Here is a 24,185-nt window from a genome sequence, read left to right as displayed (position 1 = left end):
TACCAACACATCACTGTACGGCTGTGACAGCTGAACACCACTAGAAGTTAAAAACAAAACAAAACTTTATTCAAACAGGTTTACCAAAAGTAAACTGCCCCACTTACCTGAAGTATTCAAAGGGAGGACTGATTTCAAGAAAGCCATAACCAGCAGGTGAGCAATGTCACCAACAACCTTTCTTCCCATGTTTCTTCTCTGCACACTTCAGTGTCAGCTTCACTGCAGAATGATTTTTCATGGTGCTAAAAGTACACCAACAGCTCCTCGTAAGTGACAAAGAGAATGGAATGTATTTGCTTCGGCACTTCAGTGACACCTCGGGCCACATACTACCCTAGATCTAAAGCTGTTGCCAAGAATCTACTTAGATGAGGTCATGGGTGCCAGTCCCATATCGGGTTGGAATTATCCCCCTTAAACCAGCACAAACAGAAACAGCAAATGGGGAGAGAGAACTGATGCTGAGAAGGCATAAAGTCTACTACAAAAAGACTCTCTCCCTCTGGCTAGGTATCTGGCATGAGACGATGCTATGTGTTGTTTCAAGAATGTTCAAAACAGGGCTGTTTAAAACAGCAAAAAAAGGAAGCAATTTCAGTGACCACCAATATGAAGTCAGTTAAATAATTCCTAGTATAATACTATATTAGAAATCAACAATTCTCCACTCCCAGGTTACAGCACCGCTCACCTTTTAAAATTTATTGAGGATCCCAAAGAGCATCTGTTAATGTGAGTTACGTCTACCCGTTTACCATGTTAGAAATTAAATGCAAGGAATTTTAAAAGTATTTATTAATTTGCTTAAATAGCAAACTCATTACATGTTAACATAAATTTCTTTTAAAAATCACATTTAAAAATATCCTGACAAGAGTGGCATTATTTCAGTTTTGCAACTCCTTCTGTCCAGGTTAACAGAAATGGCTGGATTCTCAGATCTGCTTCTGCATTCAGTCTATTTTGATGTGCCCTTTTGACTGAGGTATATGAAGACATCCATATTCACACAAGTATGTAGTTCGTTTCTTAAAGATGAGCTGCAGTGCATAATCTGAAACCACACCAATTAACCTTTCTGAACTCATCTGCAATTTAAATCCATGGGTCCATCTTTTATCCATGCATGATGGTGTAATATGAATTAGTCATCCAGAAAATATTCATTCATCGAGTTATATAAATAATCCAAATATAAGTAAAACTTTACATAATATAAAAAAAAATGTTAATTATTATTCTTAATCTCATTAGAAAAGTTTTTAGGTTAAGGAAAGCTGGCAAGTTCACAGTGACAGTTTTCCAAAATCACAAATTTTGCTAAAAATCTCTATCCTTATTATTGCCAATAAATACCTTAAGATATTTACCTTGAAGCAAGAGCACAACTTCAATTTTGAGAAAATTTCTGTCAAATACCCAAGTCTAAATAACCAAGCAGTCTTCTATCAATTTTTTCTTCAATAAAAATGCACCCCATGTAAAAAAAATTCCATTCACAATCAAAAGCGCACGCTTCCTGGAGACGATGATCATACTTTGGCACACAGGAAGCGCCTTCTACATACCTGCCACTTTGTCCGCCTAACACTGATGCACATATTGTAGATATAAGAACAAAGGCATCGGAATGCAGAAGAAATACATAGATGTAGAAAAATGAGAATACAGAGGGCTTTTACATTTTAAGTAGAGCTTGAATGTTTTACAATAAAAATTCAATGTAACAAACTAAAAAAAAAATCAGTTAATATGTGAAGGTTTGACAAGATACACAGAAGGACTGACTGATTATTTGCTAATGGAACTACGGGTGATCACGGTGGTTTGTTTTCTTTACCTCTTTGGATTGCTAGTTCTTCTGTGACAAACTTGTATTTCTTTATTAACAAGTTATTTTAATTTACAGAAAAGTTAATTAAAGGTTGTGGAATGTACAAACTATACGGCAAACTGCTTAAAGTTACAACCATGGTTAATGCAATTCTAAGTCAGAGTACGAGTTTCAGATATTTATTTGTGCTACATAAGAAAAAATAAAACCAAATTCTGACATCTGCAAATAATAAAGGTACTTGAATTAAGTAAGTGAAAATACACTACATGTATCTTTATAATATTCAGTAGAAAAGACATTGTTTTACTATTTGAAAAATAATAGAACTTGTATAGAAAATACAAATTGCATAGCTGCCTATCACAATTAGAATACCTTTAAATTACAGTCTTTTTCCCCACTTAATGAAATTCAAAATGTTGTTTTATTTTCATTGACCTGGGTAATTAATAATATCTAACAAAGCCTATAAAAACTGCTTTGAAAGACAATTTGTAAAATAACTGTGCTTTCTTACAAGACAAAGTGCAAGAATATTTTATATCCTACAGTCACTACACAACTAATGTGTTATTTTTATTAAATTTCACACATTACATTTTCCAAATATATTTTTGCAATAAACAAAGAGATTAAAAAATGGGGCAGTAACAGAGTTCCTGAAAGTAATTTGAAGGAAATCTAATTGAATATTCTATTATTGTATGATATAAACACATAGGTTCTTAGAAGACCCAAAGAGTTTATCTGAACTATAGAAGGTTGATTTAAGATGCTGGTCCTTTAATATATAGGTGAGTTTTACTTTGGGATTGAAATAATTTTTAAGATAGAATTACTTCTCCTTTCAGAAATAAAATATAGCTTCTATAAAACAGTAAGATACATAAAATTATTCTGGTAATTGCCAACTTAACTAAAAAGACCTTTCTTTTTTGTTTTGGTCACTAGTTTCTTGCTGGTATTAGCTACGGGTTCATTTCCTTGGGTAAACCACTCAGGTAAGTTTCTCTTTGAGGTTTCAGGTGACATCTATAGAAAACAGAAAAAAAAATAAGTATTTTTCCTACTGAAAATGTATGACAATTGCAAACAAAGTCACATGCATCTGTCACTGAAAAAACAAGTAACATGGCAGTGCAATTTGTTATAGCTAAATCTTGGAAACAACCCAAATGCCCATCAACAAAGGAATGGATAAAAAAATGTGTTATTTTTATACAATGGAGTATTACTCAGCTATAAAAAAAAAATAAAAAGAGATAAACTTGAGGCTTTTATACGTAAATGGATGCAACTAGAAACCATACTCATAAGTGAAATAAATCAGACCCACATGTGTAAACATCATATTGTCTCTCTAGTGTAAGAACATGAAAGAGTAAATAAAACCCAAAAGTACAATAGATATTGTAAAAGGGAAAGAAACCACTCAGAGGGAAGGAACAACTGGGATGAGGGAAAGGAGAAAAGAAAGAAAGGGGAAAAAATAATATATATATGGATAGCTGGGATAATTATACTGCTGATGTCTAATGGTTTATTGAAAGGAACAGTTAATGGTTATTTTTTTTCTTAAGCAATTTTACATGCTTTTATCTGGTAATCTGAACAACTAATTTGAAGGCAACAATATGCAATATAACAACCATTGTTAAATTCCTACCATCTTGTTTAGCAAAGCTCTGTATCATTTCTAATTTTTTTTTACTTTTTATCTCTTTAATTGTTTGCTCAGTCTTGCATTCTTAAATCTGGTAATCTGAGCAACTTCACTGAAGAAAACAATATGAAATATAACAATCATTGTTAACTCCTACCTTTTCTTTTGAAATCCTGTATCATTTTTATTGTTTTTGTGTTGGTTTTTGTCTTTGTTGTTGTTATTTTGTTATTTTTTTATTCTCTTTAAAATAAAAAAAACAAGTAACATGCCCTGAATATATACCCACCCTTGCACCCCTCCCCACCAAACCAAACCAAATAGTTACATCTGCAGAATTTATTTCCAGGTGTAAAAGTTAATAAATGAAAGAGTAAAATCACTATATCATTTACTTAGGCAACTAATTGCTATCCCACGCATTCTTAGAAGTGTAAGTCCAGATCTTCATTTGGTAAGCTAAAAATTGGAGATCATTTCACATCTGCCTCCCATATGTATGTGATCTGAGTTAACAAAAAATGGTGAATTTAACGTTCTGAGGAAGACAGGCACTCTCAGAATTAATTATATTTGGCGTTTAAAACACAATATACTGTCTAACGTCTACAATGGTAGATGGACGAGGGAAGTGGTGCAGTCGTTATCAAGACCTGGCAGACCGGTCAAGACACAGCAGACACTCAAACAAACAAACAAGCCTCATAAATGGAATAAACGGAAAATGAATAAGTGGAAAAAAAGTTTCTTCTCTGACAGACTCTTTTGAGAATTTGCTGAACCACAACCACAGATCTACTTTCCAAAACAAGGGCAAATACATGTACAACATTTTGCACACAATTTTACAGGCTTGTTACTAAAAAAGTTCCGGAACCACAGGTTACAAGTCCCTGGGTGGTGAAGGGACTTCAGAACACAAAGGTACTATATGGGTACCAGATCATTGGTACATGAAAAATATAAACCATTTTAAGCAGGTAAGTGTTGCATAAGCCTACAATGGCATAAACTCAATTACATTACTTAAGAAATCAATTACAGTACTTAAGAACTCAATTACAGTACTAGATCCTCAGAATAACCTGACAGAGAAATTCTAATAGGATTACTCCTTCAAATCTAGTCATTATTGGACACATTTGAAGACTTTCATAATATGTAATAAGGTAGTCTTAGCTAAGTTACACTGTAGCTGTCAGCCTAAGATATAACTATAGTATAATTTCTTCCATTTCAAGAATGCTGGCTTTATCTATCTATCTATCTATCTATCTAGTGTTTATCAATTGCTTTCTATGTTTTATTATGATTTCTATGTTAAATAATATTTTAAAATATTTAAAAGTAAGTAAAACAGCAAAAGATTCCTGGCAAAGACTGTGACATTTTATAACTGAAAGGGGTAAGAACTCTTAGCTGCTCAAGCTTAAGTAAAGAAATCCAATGTTGAAGAAAAGGCTACTCACATTATTGCAAAAGCTACAGGAAAGAAATAGCTAAGATATGGCAACTCTGTTCCTGGATATTCATTTCCAAACAAGGAAGAGAAAGTCAGAAGAACAACTCAGACTTATGTATACTGAAAGATACTATAACACTGGACTAGGAAATAACAAGTGTTAGAGATAGAAAGATATATAGAGAAAAAGTATTTTGCTACAGGGAAAAAAATGGGTCCAGAGCCAGTGGGGCAGCTCAGTGACAGAAAACATGCATGCATGCACAAGGCCTTTCATTCAATCCCCAGCAATCCCCCACCAAAAGGTCAGCAACATTTATCCTTCTCAAGAGATCTTAATATCAAATTCCTTGTAGTCACATATAAATACAGCTGCTACAATTAGAGTCTGAACCCCTGAGTGCTTTTAAAGGGGCGTGCCAGGAGGAGTTAAAATTGTAAAAAAGCCAAAGAGTCAAACACACTAGACATCTAAACAGTAAGAAAACACAGGGGAAACCCCTAGTCTTATGGCAGTTTAATATCATGTAATAAAGATGGACTTTAAAATAACAAAGAACTAATTTTGAATTCTAATTGATCCACTTACTAAATGTATGATCTTATGCATGTTAAACCTTAATTTCTTCACACAGAAAATGGGAATACTATATATCATCAACAAATTATTTCGAGTTAAATGAAAATATGCACAAAATATAAAAAAATCCTGATTTTTTCTTTTCACTCATTAACATAGCTAATACCATTTAAAATTTTATTTCCTATAATATATGGAATATGATCCTTAGTACTTATCCTACAATTATAATAATCTTATTTCACTGAGAAGGGGGAGGATATTTATACTGTGTATGTCTTTTGAGTCTCTACAATAAGCATCTGAAGAGATCTTAATCACAAGGTTTAGGTCACTAGGTAGGAATAGTATCTTCTAATGTCTATTTCCTTCATCAGTACAACACTAAATTCCTAGCAATCATAATAAAAATTTAAGGAGTTATTTATCACTTTATCAAACTTCAAATTATATTACAAAACTATTACTGATAAATTGTGAACAGAGGGGGCTGGGGATTTAGCTCAGTGGCACAGCGCTTGCCTGGCAAGTGCAAGATCGTGAGTTTGATTCCCGGTACCAGAAAAGAAACAAAAAACAAACAAACAAACAAATTGTGAACAGAAAACATTAACTGATTTGCTGATTATATGTACATGTATAGGGACACGTAACATATTCACATTTAATCTCATCTATAAGTAAAAAATTGAAAATTATTAGCAAGCCCAATGCATTTATCCTCAAAACTATTTTCACAACTTTTACCTTTGAATGAGAATCTGAAAATAATTCTTCTAGTTCTGGATCATCAGGTGGCTGATTCCAAGAAGCTACAGGTGGCTGATTCCAAGAAGCTACTTTTAATGAGGTTCCATGGCCTTTGTCTTTTCGTGAGAAATTATCAAGATGATTTTCATCAGCCTATAAAAGTTTGATACAACACAAAATAGTTATACCTTGAACTTTTCTCTTTTTTTCCTGTTTTCATTTTTTATTGGTATATTAGCTGCAGTACCCATGACTACATTCTTCGTGGGGAGTTAGTATGTATGTAACACATCTCAATTCTTACCTCACCCCCTACCTCTTAATCTCCTTCCCATTTGAAAAAAGATCTACATCCTACTTCCTACTATAGACAGTTTTTAAACATTTATGAATCCAAGCAGTAATATGGATAAAATTAGAAGGCAAAACTAAAACTCATCTTCTACATTTACAATGAAGCCAAATTTGTAGCTATCTTCAGGAGAGCCAAACGATAAGCATGCAAGAACAAACCACCAATGGTTAGCCATTAATGCTTGCATGCTAAACACATCTGCACGGAGAAAATTCCAAGCAATGAGTTATCTGCAAACTTCAGAGAACCCTAAAAGAGCCCAGAGATAGACTCTGGAAAACATCATGGAATAATGTGAAAGTAGCATCTGAAAATGGGGGAATTCTGTCCAACCCAACGGCAGCAGGTGTAAGAAATCTCCACTAAGCATCTGAAGCAGCTAGGGCAGCTGACTCCCATGAACTTTGACTAGTCAAGGCCGCCTTCCAGGAGGAGGCCCCACACACAAGAAAAAATGCTGGGGTTAAACCAGAATCAAGTACAAGAGGTACAACAGACACAAAACAGAAGAGAAAGCCAAATAAACACAGTGGTGCACAGCTCAGAAACCAAGTTTTCATATTTTAACATTACATAAAAACATTGGGGAGAACTATGAAATTGGAAAAGCCACCCTGACCCATGTCTTCTTTTTAAAGTGTAGGAAAACTCATTTTATATGAAAATGAGCAACAGAAAAGTATCAAGGTCACATCTCACAACAGAAAGACTTAATTAAATTAGAATAAAATTGTAACCTTTTTTGTTTGTTTTGTTTTTGAGACAGGATCAATTACAAAAAGTTGAAATTTACAACTAATTAAATGTCACTGGGTCATCTAGAATGTACCTGTGAACAAAATCCACATTTTATTTAGATTGAAATGAACTACACAAAATTTTCTTCACCAAAAATAACAGCAATATTTCCTGTATTATGTCTAGATAAACCACATGAAGTACAGAATTTATAAGCACCAGGTCCCATTATTTTTTAAAGCTATTCAGAAAAAAGTTTAATTTTTGGAAATATAAAGTTACCTTAAAACTAAAATAGTCTCTAATCTTGTAATGTAAATACTAACAACCCTTGACTACCAAAGTAAGTTTATTATCTAGGAACTAAAAGAATTGCTAGCAAATCATTAAAAGCTCAATAACTTCTATAATGTAGTCACATGATTTTAGACCTGGAAGATATTGAAGGTCAAATTTTCAGACTTATACAATCATTTAATAGAGTCATACTGCCAAAGAATAATTATTCTTCCAAACTATTTATCTCATATAATTCACTAAGCAATAATTTCCCAAGCACTTGATTTTAATATACCCCCTAAAATATTACTGTATCTCAGTCTTTGACTATACAAAAAATTGTAAAATGCTCAGAATCATGAGCAACAATTATTCAATATAATACTGAAAGCATGATAACAGAATGATACATCAACCAGTTTGTTTTCATTAACCATATAAATTGCCATATGCTTGAACCTCTTAACTACACATTTGAAAAAAGAGAATTTCCAGGCTATAAAGCCAACAGAGGTAAAATTTAAGGGGACATGCTATACCATAAACTAAACAGACGCACTATCTTCCCCTTTTACTATCTCTTTTAAAAAATCATTTTTCTCAGATCATACTATGAAAAGCAAAGGATATGCAGCATACAAAGTAACCTTATATTAGAATGTATAACAGTTCAAAAGACACAGCATTTTAGCTTTAGAACTTGCAAACCAAACAAACCAACACTGCGAAAATTCTGCATATAATTAACACCTTGGTACTTGTGCCTACTTCCTCCTTGCTTCTCTTAGAACTTGAAGAGCTCTCCTCAGAGTTGGGGAAACATCTCTTTCTGCTGGAACCACATGAAGGCTGGCATAACAGTGTGCGATCACGGTCATATTCCAGTATCTCAATTACCATGTGGATGAGGTATGTGTCAATGTTTTCAGGAACTAACATTCTAATTTGTTTAATTTTACTCATATCTGTAAAAGATGAAAAAACAATTTTTAAAACAAATCACGCAGAACACTTCGGAAAACTGATGATCTGGAAATAAAATATTTTGCAAAAAGGAAAAAGAAAAGTTGCCAAAGACAATTTTCTTCTTTCAAAACCTAGAGCCCTACTGAACAGAAATGAAATACAAACATGTCCTTCTTGCTCCTGCATCACATGAACCCCTTGACTCCAAGACAGCTGAATCCCACTGACTCTTTATAAATTACATTTCAAACTGTCTTCAATAGGCTGCCAAGAATCAAAACACTTCAGTTTCTAAAGAAAACTGCTTTAAATTTCAAGTATCAATTATAAATTAATTATTTCTAAAGATAACTTACTGTTAAAATACAACCTAATTATAGTTACAGATAAGAATCTAACAAAAGGATTATTTCAATGGCTATTACAGCATAACGAAGTATATCAATCATTTAAAATGTTTATTAACTATCTGAGCTTCCTGGGGGAAATATATCTTATTTTCAGAATCAAGGAACTATGAATTTTTGTAACTCAAAAGAACTAATTCAGATAGTGACAGTATCTTCACACCTTCTAGAAATTATATGGCAATCTCTTACAAATCAAATACTGTTTCCTCCAACATTATGCACTTAGTTCAAGGATGCTTTTGTTTGTGAACAATTTGGTTTGGCAAAGTTTTGTTTTTGTTTGTGATCTCTACATAGGGTGATGAACACAAACATGGCCATCTTTTCCAGCATCATGGAACAAATTAAGCTTGTGAGCCGAGGTACTGCTGTATTTATCTACAATGCTCTGGAGTACTTTAAGCAACTAGAACACACTTATCATCACATAATTTATAAAACATATCAAACATTTCTGACACAACTTTGTGGTCAGAATCCACTACTTTTTAGAAAAGCTGATTTTAAATTATTACAGTGTCTTAGCTTGATATTTTGAGAATTCCTCAAAACACTGCAGTTTTTTTAAAAAACACGAAGAGACAGTTACACAGCTAATACAAAGTAGGACAGTAGGTTATCTAAAGTTTTAAAATTCAAGACTGGTGATAAGCATAGTCTTAAGAAAGGACAAATCAGCTCTATATGTAATAAAATCAGCATTGTGACTATCTGCTGGTAGTGGTTGTCATTGTTTTGCTATTGTTCTTGTTGTGTAGCTCAGGCTGGCCTCAAACTCATAGCAATCCTCCTGCTTCAGCCTTCACCTGGCTGTGACTATCTTAAGTATCAACCAAACCAACACTTTATTTGCCTTTTGGTCAATATGTAATCATAATACCATAGAAATCCCAATTTTATTACATCAATTTTTAATGGGTGAGGAGTATTCTGTGTTCTCTTTCATTTGTCGTCCATTTGTTTTTGTTTTAGGTGTTCTGGGGAACATCATATTACACACATCTTTTCACAGTTCTACATTCCCAGAAGTGGGATTGATAGCTCAAAAGACAGACATAAGCTGTACTTCAGTACATACTGCCAAACTATCTCTAGAATTATGTTTTTAATACAGTAACCTCTAACCACATGTTGCTACTGAGCATTTAAAATGTAGGTAATGTGAATGAAAAACAACTTTTAAATTTAAGTATTTCACAGTAATTCAAAATTAAATTTAAACCATGATACTTAATTCACTCACGGGAAAAATTTTAAGAACTTTAGAACAACTTGACTATGTCAATATACTTTGTTGTACTGTAAATTTTATGAAAACTAAATGCATACAATGATTACTAACTTTCCAACCAGAACATATGCTATAAGTGTAAAATACCTAATTTCAAAGGCTTATTACAGAAAAAGACATGAAATATCTTGTTAACTTTTACAGTGATTAAATGTTGAGATAATAAAATTTTAAGTATACTGAGTTAGTTAAATTTTATTAAAATTTATTGCAATGTTTCATAGTTTTCTTTTTTTTTTTTTTTTGGTTTTTCTCCGGTACCGGGAACTGAACTCACGACGTTGCGCTTGCCAGGCAGGCGCTTTGCCGCTGAGCTAAATCCCCAGCCCCCATAGTTTTCTTAAACATGGCTACTAGAAAATTTTAAGTTGCATTTGTGGCTTACATTGTGTCTCTATTGCCTAATGTTTCTCTACAAAACCATATAAAATTTCCACATTTTGATCAACTAATAAAATTATAATGTATTATATCAGTTTCTTTTGTAGGTTATTAAAAGTTAGACAAATTACACAGGCTCAATTTCTTATCCTTTAAATGTAATGTTTGCAAACCAATTTTTAAAAAAATCTGTACTATCATAAAGATTATTTTATAGAAAATTTCTCAATTCAGTATTGTATAAATTTTAGATATCAATCAAATTTGTTCATTAAAACACTGAGTTAAGGTTATAGTGATAAGGTTATAGTTAAAGATGAAAATAATGTCTGAATCATTAAAGTAGTATATATCTTCATTTCTCATATTTTAATAGCCTTTGTTTTCTCAAGAAAACAAATACTATTTTACCAAATAACAATCCCAAAGCAAAATCTCACAGCAACAGATGGTATCTTAGAGATACAAATGTACTGTCAAAATAAGTAAGAGCTCATTGTTACCACAACCATTTTAAATTCATCTATTCTGCCTTTGGAAGCACACTACAAAAAATTCACTTTTAATATTTTACGTTCAAACTAAATATACTGATGGAGAAAATACTGTTAATAGGTGTATTTTAAAATACATTCTGCTGTTATTTGCAATTTCAATTTAACACTTCACTAAAAATTTATGTAATATTATATACTTTGTGTACAGTAATAAAGACAAATGTTTTATTAATGTTTTCAAGTATTTTATAACTCCCCAATATTTGTGGAATCGGGCTATTCAATTACAATTATTTTTCATCTTTATATATTATGTTTCATTTTCATATTTCTTAATTTAGAAGTTATCTAACATCACAGACAAACTGCTACACTTCTAATGTACAGAGTACTAGACATCTGGTAGTCTAGTATAGACAGGTACAGACGTGGTAGTCCTGACAGATACTAAAAGATATTAAAATGAATACAATTATTTTACTCATCAATTTACACATTTAAAACCTCAATCCTGTATCAGAACTATAAATTATATATTCCCTTCAAGTTAACTGGCAGCACAACTCATAGTACAGTACTAAGAAAATCTATGTCATTAATCTTAGACATGATATTAAAACAATTCTGCAACTTTGTAGGCCTCACTTTCCTATTTCTGAACAAGGAAAGAGAAAATTTAATGTTTCTAATTTCTTTTTCAAATCAAAAGCTCCATAAGTTTATTTATTAATTTTTTTTTTTGGTTTTGGTTTTTCTCCGGTACCAGGAACCGAACCTCACGACCTTGCGCTTGCGAGGCAGGCGCTTTGCCGCTGAGCTAAATCCCCAGCCCCAAAAGCTCCATAAGTTTATGACTATATGATTTAGAAGTGAAATTAACAACACTTCTATTCTTTACCATAACCACAAAAAACAGATATTGTTAATAGCTACCTGAATAATACAATATTCAATCTTCTTCTACCATTTTCTTTTGCCAGTAAATGAACTGAAACTCATTTTATGTTCATTCAGGAACTACGCACAGGAATTCTTCAGTACAAATACACACAGAAAAGATTGTTATAATCTGCCAAAATTTTTCAACATCTGTGGGTTCTGCATCCTGGATTCGGCAACCACAGATTGAATTATTTTTTAATTTGCATCTCTATGGAACATATACATACTTTTTACTGTCATTTCATAAACATTTCAATATAACTACTATTTACATAGTATTTACATTGTAGTATTATATGTAATCTAGAGATAATTTAAAGTATACAGGAGGATGTGTGTAGGTTACATAAAAATACTACAATATATTATAAAAGATACTTTAGCATCTACATCTACTATTCATGGAGGGGGAGCAGGAGGGATGTGGGAAAGCAATCCCTCCACAGATAACAAGGGACCACTGTGCAGTGTTTTAAACTTTCCTTCTAATATGCTTACTGACTTCATATAATCTTAATTCACTATTAAAAAGGATAGAGAATAAAAGTAATCACATTTTAAAGGTATTTTTAAGATGCTGTAAGATCTTCCCGTCTACTTCTTCAATCATCATCTTTTACCACCACCATTTACCGAGTATTTACCATGACCAGGGCTTTCTGTGTAGTATCTAATTTATTCCTCACAACTCTAAGAGGCAGTGTTCTCCTTCCTCACTTTAGAGAGAAGGAAATAAGACTAGGTTCATATGCCAATGGTCACATTAGGTTCATATGCCAAGGGTCACATTAACTATACATGATAGGGCCAAGATCTTAGCACAGATCTATCTGCTGCCAGAGCCTTTGCTTTTGCTGATGAGACTAACACCACCTGCAGCCCTTTAGGTTTGAGAAAAGGCAGCCAAATGACAGCAAACATGACTGTCAATATTTTAAAAAAATAAAAATAAGGAAAAAGCACAGACTTTCAGAGAATACTGCCTACTGCTCAACATCTCATCAAAAGACACATATTTTTCTTTTTTTGTTGTTTTTTTGTTTTTGTTTTTGTTTTTTTTTCCGGTATCGGGAATCAAACTCACGACCCTGCACTTGCCAGGCAGGCGCTGTGCCGCTGAGCTAAATCCCTAGCAAGACACATATTTTTCTGATTCTTAAGAGACAAACATTTATAATGGAAAAAAGAATTCCAGAGTATTAAAACCTAGAAAGCATTTGAATCTGATTTTTCCTAAAACATTGTGTCATTTTGCATTGGAGAAACAGGTTTATAACCACAGTCTAGTCCTACAAAGTAATGACTATTTCCCTCCTTCTGCCCTAATTTCTAGCAAACTGGCTGCTGATGTCAGACTGCAACATGCCCAGAAGAGTTGATTTTCTCATAAGCGATTGACAGCTGAATTCCCCTGTATATTTAACTACACAGTCCAGAACTCGGCCCTTTGGTTTTCAAACTCAGAAACCTTAACAGATCCACACTGACCAAGGTTACAGAGTTATGCATACACAATCATCATATATTCAAATTAGCATGACTACAGCATGCTTTCCCTATAGGGAGATACAAATGGGAAATCAAACAGCAACCAGAAAGCTGAGACAAAACATAGAAGAAAGACCCTTAAGGGTCTTTAAGGGTCTTTCTCATCGTTTATCAGCCTTTTGGCTAAGATCAAGTGTGAAGACTCTCAAACATGATCACAACATAACATATCCACAGGGTTTAACACAGCTGAAATCTCCCTGGCCACCATTCCTCATCCCTGGATCTTGGATGAGTGCCACCCAAGCTTATCTGTGTCTCTCCTTCTCCTGTGACTCCACTGTTCATCAACAGAAGTAATGGAGATGCCTGTACTTTACACCTTCACTCAAATCTTGCACAAGCCTAGAAATAATGCTGCTGGTACGGTGACTTACTTTTGCTCTGACCAGTACAGTACAGTATTGTCCGTGAATTCAGAATGATCTTATTTCCCTTATTTCCAAATTCTTGGGGAGAATATTATAGTTGCTTCCATGTGGTAAAAAATACGAGTCACCAAAGAGTAATTATTCATACAGCTTAAGAGAAGGCTTTAAGGTCACTGCTCTGTCCTAACACTCTGAAAATAGGTAGAAGACTTATTATACTGAAACACACTAAATTTACATTTCTGCATTTAAGGAGAAAATCTCCTAATATATTTCAACTTTACTGTAAAAAATGGGCCATAACTTAAAAATTTCTGCAACAAACCAGATATGGTAGCACATGCCTATAATCCCAGCACTATGGGAGGCTGAGGCAAGAAGATCTCAAGTTCAAGCCCAGCCTGAACAACTTAGGGAGATCCTGTCTCAAAATTTAAAAAATTCTGCAGGATAAGCAAAGGGGCTTCATTCACCTCAATGAACACAGCAGAGGTTCTGCAGCACAGGGCCAAGAGAAAACCCTTCTCCAAGGGCTACGGAGCTCGGCCTCTGCCCCATGTCACAACGCACCAGGTTGACTGGGGAGGGCACTCAAGTGAAATCACTGATGAGGAATCAAAAAGGGTAGGGAACAAAGGCAGTAAGTAAGCTGTTGGGAATAAATACAGACAAAAATGTGTCGTTTGCATGTCATTAAGCAGAAATTAGAAAAGAGTAAATGTACCCTTTTTAGGGAAGGATAGAGAAGATGGAATATGAAGCTAAAAAAAAAAAATCATTTTCAGTCTTTTTTCCTCTGAGTGATAATGGAAAGATTGTTTTCCTCAAACCAGCAGACCAAAAAAAAAAAAGTAGTTTTCAAAGCAGCATAAAGAGTCGATGCCATTAAACAGCAAAGTATTAGCTGATTGTGTGTTTACTTCATCTGGGTTCAGTAATTCAAGTCATTAATGCTATGGCGCAGGGCCCTGTTTATCACCTGAGTTGACAGGAGGGTTTCGGATAACATCAGCAATAATCTTCTGAACCTCTGGAGTCAGCCCTGCTCGCTCCATATCCAGGGAGTAGCCCGCTTTCACTGCTTGGACTAAATGCAGGGCAACCACTGTGAGAGGCAGAATCCTGTACTCGGCTATGCTGTCCTAGAGAAACAATAGCAAAAGAACCAGTGAGCTTTTTGTTTCCACTGCACTTCATGGAACAAAAATAACCAAAACCTCAGGTAGTAACTATTTACTGAGAACAAAACAATGGGATAAACCTGCACCTAAGATTTGCATTAAATACTAGAGACCTCCACAGGTTCTACTTTCCATACTTGTATTGACTAGAACAAAAGCACCCATCATTAGACAACTATTCAATCCTCACCCCTCTCCACTCACTTTACAAAGCTTTTAAGTAACAGAGATTATTCTATGCAAGTCTAGCAGTTGTTGCAACCTTTTGGAAATAGAGCTATAGTCTAATAGTCTGTATGCTTGAAATAACACATGGTGCTCTGGTTATGTGAATTTCCAAGGAGACAAATTTTAAAATGTGTAGTAATAATGTAAGACTCCAGATGCTTGATATAAAAGGTCCTTGAGAAGACTTTAATAGGTATTTTAAGTTGTTTCTATTCATAAAATAATAACTACACTTTTAACAAGGTCTGTCACCACTGTCTTACTACTGAACTTAAGGTTTAATTTAGAATAAGTTTTCATACTTATACAGGTTTTGAAACAACTGTGACTTCAAATTTAAGATATATTAGGTAAAATATTCTGAGCATGTAGCTCAGATCTAAAATATTTCATGATATTCTTGCAATACATCTTGAAAGTTTGAATTTAGACTGAATTTGTGTGAATACTGATACTTTCACAGAACAGATAATGTAAGGCAATAGCTTCATCCTTCAGAGTATATTAAGTTACCTTCATTAAATGTCTGCTGTTCTCTACCAGAAAGTGGGCACCATGTGTGCATAATATCAGGGTTATTTGATACCAGGCATCAAGTTACTTCAATCTAATTATATTATTTTTCCTGATTAATAAGTCCTTAGGCATGTTTAATTTTGTGGTTAATTGGCAAGACCCTCTCGGACTCTAAGGAAGTACAGATAATTAACCATCCTATCAAAAAATACAATATTACCAAATAATGCTAAAAAGACAAAAATGATGATACATTATTCTTCACATCTTTAATCATGAATATATAATATATGGAGCCACATATGACTAATATTAGAATGCACAATACTCAGAAAATTCAGAGCTCATACCAAACTTTCTTAAAAATGATAGTTCTAATCATGCATAAAGGCATTTTTAACATATACAGTAAGTTAGCATTTACGTAAGAACTCAACTTTCTACTGAAATTATTTGGTTTCTTGAGTAATGACTCTGCACTTTTAATTGAAGAACTGGACTATCTAGTTACATTAGTAAGTAAAATAAGTTATGGACTTATATCCACTTTACAGCAAAAAAAAAAACAAAAAACCTCAACAGTCTTAAGAATATGTGTTAGAACAATGAAGAAACATTAAGTATAGGCCCTCATTAAGAACAGATTTATTTATTTTTGCAAAGAGCATTTGGGACAGTTTAAAAAAAAACAGTGCTAGCAGATTCAGAGTGAATTTTTTAGAAATGTATTTCCAACTTTTTGGATATCCTTGCAGAGATCCTGTCTGCATTTTTAGACATATACAAAGCTAAGGAATGTAAAAGTATGAATACATACACACTTACATGTTTTTTTTTCACCTTTTTTTTTTTAACTTAATGAATTTTTAAGATCTCTTTTTTTCCAAGCCAAACTACCCAGCTTTACTAAAGAAACTTTTCATAAACAATCATGTTTCAGGCAGGACATGGGCACACAATCATTAACAGTGCACAACTTTCAAGTTTCCTTATTGGGTGGATGACCAAAAATCAGCCACTATAAAACCCAAGAGTCTTCATTTGATGCTCTGATAGACAAAGTTTAGAGGGAGGACTGACTTTTCATATTTAGCATACTGTTTAATAACTTTTCACAAAATGACTCTTGACTTTCAGGAAATGAAATGAAAATAGAATTATCAATCTGAACACCCACAATCTAGTAAAGGAGCTGCTGTTCTTGAGGGGACACCTTCTCAACGTCACTGCCAGGTCCAGACTGCCGGACACACTGGTAACACCAGTTGTGGGGAGTCAGGTCCCAATAGGTCTCCAGACTTAAGGGAATTAAATCTGTGCTGATGGAAGAGAAGGAGAGGAGGACATAAAAATGAACTGGTTTTCCCACACTGCAAGGCATTTGTGCCAAGGTAGCCACATGTGTCAACATCAGGGAACCCCTTTCTGGGAGCCAAGGAGTCTCTCAACACTAGCAGGGAAAGTGTTGTGTTCTCCCCACATCAATCCAGCTTTGGAGACATTGTATTAGTGACATATGCTCCTTTCCCCCAAAACAGTGAAGTGTACGGTATGCTAACAACATAGCTTAAAAAAAGTAAACCAAAATTCTGCATTTTCATAAAACTTCATTAAAAAATAGTATTTCAAACTGTACAATCACCACAAGAACAGCTCTCAAAAATGCACACACTTCACTTGGCACCTCCAGCACCTTTCGCTTTCTGTGCCCGGTCTGGCTGTGCATCTCCATTTTCTGCAGGGCTGTCCCATCCTTGGCGGCATCAGCTTTTCCCTTTTTCCCTTTGGGCACCTTCTCTCCCATCTTTACGGGGGCCTTTTGGGGCCTGGCCTCTGGCTTGAAGGAGCAGGCTTAGCAGACAACCTTGTGAATCTTCTCTGTGGTTCGTCCTTCACCGTGGCTTTATCTCCTTTGGCATTCTCTTCAGCCTTTCTCTTGGGCATGGCGGTGACTGGGGCGCTGGATGCAAGGGCGCAGCAGTGCGCAGCTTTGGTCGGTGTGGGAGTCCTTCTCACCTCGAGTTCTTAAACATTGTTTACTGTTTGTTTTCCGTGGTGCTGAGGGTTAAACCCAGGACCTCACAAATGCTAGGCAAGCACTCTATCACTAAACTTCATCTGAGCCCCAGGAGATTCTTTCTAAACAGTACATATAAATGTACTGTTAAATAGTTTTAAACTATTAATCTCATTTTCTTTTTTTTAAAAAAAGGTTTGTACTACTGCTGCTGCAGGATCTCTAAGCTATAAATGTATTTATCTGTAACTCTGATACCACCTCTATATGAAAATTATAGTCAAGCTATTATTGCTGTTGGTAGAGCTAGGCTTAACAGAAAAAGAAAATGACGTTCTGTTTCAAAATTAAAGATACAATGAGACATTTTGCAGGTTAAAAGAAACTGATCCCAAGTCACAGCTTTAATATTGAAAAGCTGACAAACCACAAGTTTAAATAAACTAAAAAATTCTCTGTAACTTCAAAGAACACTTACCAAAGACATTTTCTTTTCTTGGAATAGAGAATATGTGATAGCCACAGACTGTAAGAGGGAGCATTTTTCATTCTTCACTTCTAGACTTTTCTTCTGCTCTTCTTGAGGCTTCGTACTTGAAAAGAGGTCTGTCTACAGGATGTTAAATGTAGCACAGATAATCAATAATACTACCAAAATGAAAAATTAATAATATCAACATATCGATCAGTATGTGACTACTGGCTATACAGAAAAAAAAGCCAAATAAAACTTTTAAATAACAAAGGGTTTTTGTGGGGGAGGTCAGAATGAAGTTGGATTTTTTTACATATTGTTTTTTAAAAAGTTAAAATGATGCTAGAAAGCAAAATGTTTTAATAAAATATTTGTAACAGGCTTTCTAAGTCTTGCCTTTCACTGGCAAGAAGTAAAAAAAAGAGACTATAACATGAACCAATCTGTCTCTATCCTGTGGAAGTAAACACTGAATGAAAGAATAAAAAGAATCAGTATTCAAATTTAGGTACTATAAAAACAAAACTGGCTAATATATCATAAGGAAATTTATCATAATTATCTATATGGATATGTTTATATATGTATGACATACAGAAAGAGACGGATGAGATCCAGTGTATTTAGGGTGGTATGGCCAATAGCAGAGAGACAGAGAGAGAGAGAGAGAGAGAGAGAGCGAAATTAATTTTGAAAGATACATCCCAAGTGGAGCTCTAACTGAATTACGTACAATCTTAAATATAGTTCCCTAAGAGATGTTTAAAAGAGAAAAAAGGGAAAAATTTAAAAAACAAGATGAATAAAGAAATACTGGAACTTTTTTAAAGCCTGAAGAAAATAGTGAAAAGAAAACAGAAAACTGGTTTAAGTTAATCACACATAAAAGACAGATAAAAACAGCATATTGCCATGATAATATAACTTGTAACAAACTAATAAGAAGCCTAGTCTTTGATGAACAATACTGGTATCATTTTGATTAGGTTATACATCATTGTGGTCTACTATATTATATATAGATGTATGAGGGAGAATTTTTATAAGCTTTTCTTTGGGAAAGAAATGTATCTTTTTGTTTCCATAGCCTGTCATTTATGGAGTTTAATAAAAATTTTTTTTCATTACATGAGTTTTGCTTGATTGCAAAATACTGCTCCTGCAGGATCTCTAAGCTATAAATGTTTCCTCCAGCTTTCCTGGAGGTTTTTTTACCAAGCTTGGAGTGTTAACATGGTAACTTCTAATAGTGTCTTAAGTAGTCCCATAGCAATAAAGGTAGGTTAAGGCATTCTTCTTGCCAGTTAAACCATACTATTCAAATCTACTTAGCCTAAATGTCTTCTCATCTGAAAACTGCCCAGGCAGGCTCTGCCTACCTTTTTTCCTATGCTTTTCCTGTTTGTTTCCACAACTGGCCACTGTGCTTCCAAAGTCTTTTATCTGTGTAGAATATGATTTAATTAGCCTACTGTTTAGTAAAGCCACAATCTGACATTACCTTCCTGATATTATTACTTTGGACTATTTTACTGAGTATCTTGAATATTTCTAAATCCTATCACTGCATATTTAAAGATGATACTGGCATTTTGTTCCAGAAATCCTGAAATCTTTTGGATTTACCATTGTAACTCACAAAAAAGGAGGAATAGACACTTAAAAGGATAATTTTCATAAAATGTATTTCAATAAAGTGATTCTAGCATATTTTTCCTAAAAGGCCATCTTAGGAGATTTAATGCCCATGACATATTGTTACTTTTCTTTTAAATTTTCTTTATTTATTTAAGATGAGGTCTCATTATGTTGCCTACTTGCAGGCCCTAGTGATTTTCTTGCCTCAGTCCTCAAGTAGCTGGGACCACTGGCACACACCACCGTTTCCAGTACTTATTTGTAACTTCAGATTTGTATTCTGATAGTATTGAAGTTTCACTTCAAAATTTGAAATAAATACATTAAAAGCTTAAGGAAAGTGGTGAATAAAAAAAAGACTGACTTAACAACATTAATGGTTATTTATTTCTATTATAAGTGATTTCAATATGCAGAATAATCTAAGAATAATTACTAATCATGGATACAAACAGGCATTTTCTCTATTCATAAGGTGCAGAATGGTTTTTTTACACCTGTCATTTGGAGCTCTTAACTTCTAGCTTCCTACAGTCTCCTCTTCTGGAGGGGGAGCTGGGCAGCAATCCATTCACTATTCACTAATACCACTAATTTATGAAAGAAGATATCACTAAGTGTCCAAAGAGAGGGACATATTCAAGTAGCACCACAGGCATGCTAGTCCTTATCAAATCATCAAAACATTACTATTTGATTTTCCAAATACCTGATATGCAATATGAGGAATTTCCACATGTCTTTTGATAAAGTTACCACACATACTCTATTTCAAAAAAGGAAATGCTACATGCAAAAAGTAGCATAGTTTTCTACCTCGAGTTAGAGGAGGGTTTTTCTAAAGCAGAATCTTACACTGTGCCTGCCCAAAGCTTACAGGAAGTTCTTGGGAAAGACAATCCTTTAATACTGCCTTGGGTGTCTTTAATTCTTCCAACTTTTTATAAGCACCCCATGTCTTTTATCTTATTAATGTTACCCACTGCACATGGGGCAGAAAGCATTATTCCACTGTGCAGGAGAGCAAATGGAGACCCAGAAGCAGGAAATAAACCTGTCAGGTTCACCAGGCAAACCACAGAACTGAAATCTTAATTCCCTGCTCCAGTGCACAGGCTCTCCACAACCTCACCAGTCTCATCTTCTGTGCACAGCATGATCTGCACGTGGAGTTCAAGAAAAAGCCCAAAGGACGCTTGTAAAAATGGTCACTGATATAGAGTAAAAAATAATAAAAAGGTAAGAAGAAAACAGTATGAAAACCGAAGAGAATAAAATGAAATATAATTAATAGATAAGAAGTATGTCAAATGAAAAGAAAAACTTACAATTTATTAACTGAGAATATAATACTTATCCAAATCTAAGAATAAAACCTTTCAATATAATAGACACAAGCTGCCTGGACAATTACTTTAGCATTATCTTTAAAAGAAGATAACTAACATGTTTTTACAACTGATTTACTGTAAAAACAATAGTGCGAATCCATTTTCAAGAGTCCAGTATGAAAACACAAATAAATGGCAAAGATCTTGTGTTTTGAGTTGGTAAATTCCTGTACACTATAGTATTTTACCTGAACACTATTTCCTTGGCAGAAATGCTTGATGACTTCCAACAGAGGAGCCAACATGGTAGCTTTGCCTTCAGAAACACCATCAATCCGTTTCACATTTTCAACTGTAGTTGGTCTGTCATTTTAAAAAAAAAGGCTAAGAAACCACTCAAACAGTATCATGTCGGCAATTCAGCTTCACATTCATAATTCATAAATCTATTTCCAATCCACAACCAAAAATAATGCATAATACAAATAATTACATCTCATAATTTCTTTCTTTGCTTTCCTCTCCTGAAAGCACAAAAATACAAGAAAGTACCTGCTGTAATTGATAAACATGCCATCATCAGAAAGGAACAGCCAAAGGCCTGTTGTTCCACTCTATTAGCAAATTTATTATTTTCATACAAATGAAAAGTGATGAGACTGAGAACAATAAACCACCAAGAAACACTCAGAAGAAAATTCCATTCATTATTTTTCATAAGAACTGTTTACCTGTAACAGTAAATCTGCTAACCAGGCATTTAGCTCAGAATTCTTTATGGTGCCCAGTATCTAAGACCATACATTATCTTCTTTCTACAGCTCTGTCAATCTAATGATTACTTCTTTTCCTTACATACTGTCTTTGAATATTAAAGTGTGATCATAGAATACAGTATTTTTTTTAATAATTATTGTAGGATGTGAGCACTATGTAGTATTATTAGAAAATCCTGCACAAAAGTAACATTTTAAATGAAATTTAGTAATATAAACAATTTTCAAAAGGAAAGATAAAAATGAATACAATTAATAATCCAGCATCTACTTTTTGGAAATAATTTCTTCTAAATATTTACTGACCATCTAGTGTTTATTAGGTATTGTGCTAGATTCTGCAGAAGACACACAAAGATAAGGAACTATATCTTTATTCAAAGAGTTTAAGATCTAAAAGATATAACGCATATCTACCACTAATTACAAAGGAAAATAAATCAGGCATTGCATGAGTTCCACGGGACCATCTTTAGGTGAATTCAAGAGAGATCCAAGTCAGCAGGAGGATTCACGGAGGAAATGGTGATACAGCTAGATCCTGAAGGATTTAGGAGAAATTTTGAGGAACCAAGAAAAAACTACAAGGCAGAAGCAACATTGTTAATAAAAATATGAAAGTTGAAATGGGGCTGGGGGGGTCCTTCTATAAATGCTAAACAATCCAGGTAAGATAAATCATTGCAAATTCTGTGACTTAGGCACACGAGTAGACTTAAATCCATTAGCACAGATGCTTGGAATTCTATGCTAAAGAAGACAGTGGGAAACCATTTCAGCAGAAGTATGATAAGATAAAAGAAGATTAATTCAGTATTCAAGTATCAGATGAAATACACAGCAAGACTGGGGAGTGCCCAATTAAAAGTCTTTTGCAACAGGTCAAGGGTAAATGGTCTGAACTAATACAATGTCACTAAGAAGAGCAAAGAAGGCATAGACAGATATACACAAAGAATATTTACATAAAAAAACTGAGAGGAAGAAGGGGATATATGTTAGGGATGTGATAACAGACTTTAAACATGTGTGATTAAGAATATGATAACACAACTAAAAAAAAAAAAACAAGGAATTCCAGAAAGTTTTAGTGGTTAGATGAAATGTATGTTTAGAGGATGAGTGGATAATGAAATTGATTTTATATATAATTTGATTGCTAAAAACATGGTTTTACTCATGCAGAAACATGGACTAAAGCTCAGCAAAGAGATCTGCAAAGCTGTGTGGGAGAATTGGGTGTCAGCTCACACATGGAATAAATAAAGCCATGGCCAGATTATTATATAATGAGATATTTTACAATCTATTACATTAAAGGAAAACAAACCAAAATATACACAAAGAGATAGTTTACCTCATTTTGGCCATATCCACCAATATCTTATTTGTTGCCAGAATAGCTGGAGGAACATCCATTTCATTGGCATGCCTCTGCCTAGCTTCTACTAATCTGCCATACAATATAGTCTGAACAAAAAATCAAGGAACAATTGAGCATTATTTTAATGTACTTAGAAAAACTGAGCCTTTATTTTTAGACCTTCAGATATTACATTTTCTATTTTCCATTGAGATGAAAATAAACTGAATTTTATCTGTTTCTTAACTAAAGAATAATGTTTTAAAATACTACAAAATTTTAAGCAGGCAAAGAATACTACCAACCCTCTAAAAAACTAACTGCCTTTTAACAAAAAGCCTTACCTGGATCTTTTGGTCCTGGGCTGACATAACAGGTTCTGAGGAACCATAATTGTTTCTTGGTAACTGCATCATGATACTAAAATATTTAAAGAAATAAATAATTAAGCTTTCTCTTTTTCTAGTTTTTTTTTAAGTTTCAACTCCAAAATGAGAATATTTCTCCCACAATAACATTTATTCTTCACAATACCAACTGGTTAAGGCAACTGGTTCCCTAAATGGCAACAGCATAGACTTTAAACC

General features: G+C 33.9%; 1 protein-coding gene and 1 pseudogene across 5 annotated transcripts in view; both read right to left on the bottom strand.

Annotated features, from left to right (window-relative positions):
* Window positions 1-780: 780 nt before the first annotated feature.
* Wrn (Werner syndrome, RecQ helicase-like) overlaps window positions 781-24,185 on the bottom strand; it is a 138,290-nt gene continuing 114,885 nt past the window's right edge. For 4 of the 5 annotated variants that reach the window (XM_005398387.2, XM_005398388.2, XM_005398389.2 and 1 more), the window contains 8 exons: window positions 23,943-24,018; window positions 23,593-23,705; window positions 21,708-21,822; window positions 18,494-18,625; window positions 15,053-15,215; window positions 8,418-8,632; window positions 6,293-6,448; window positions 781-2,872 (listed from right to left, as the gene is read on the bottom strand). In XM_005398387.2, the coding sequence (XP_005398444.1) occupies window positions 2,753-2,872; window positions 6,293-6,448; window positions 8,418-8,632; window positions 15,053-15,215; window positions 18,494-18,625; window positions 21,708-21,822; window positions 23,593-23,705; window positions 23,943-24,018 (1,090 nt within the window). In that variant the 3' untranslated portion in view covers window positions 781-2,752. The remainder of the gene's footprint in view (window positions 2,873-6,292; window positions 6,449-8,417; window positions 8,633-15,052; window positions 15,216-18,493; window positions 18,626-21,707; window positions 21,823-23,592; window positions 23,706-23,942; window positions 24,019-24,185) is intronic. The other variant, XM_005398390.2, reaches the window with a different exon arrangement.
* LOC102030290 lies at window positions 17,672-17,942 on the bottom strand (annotated as a pseudogene).

This window comes from Chinchilla lanigera, unplaced genomic scaffold (genome assembly GCF_000276665.1).
Source record: "Chinchilla lanigera isolate Chin_1 unplaced genomic scaffold, ChiLan1.0 scaffold00062, whole genome shotgun sequence".
Taxonomy (NCBI): Eukaryota; Metazoa; Chordata; class Mammalia; order Rodentia; family Chinchillidae; genus Chinchilla; species Chinchilla lanigera.
The sequence above is the reverse complement of the archived record's forward strand: the minus strand, read 5'-3'. Positions and strand labels throughout refer to the sequence as shown.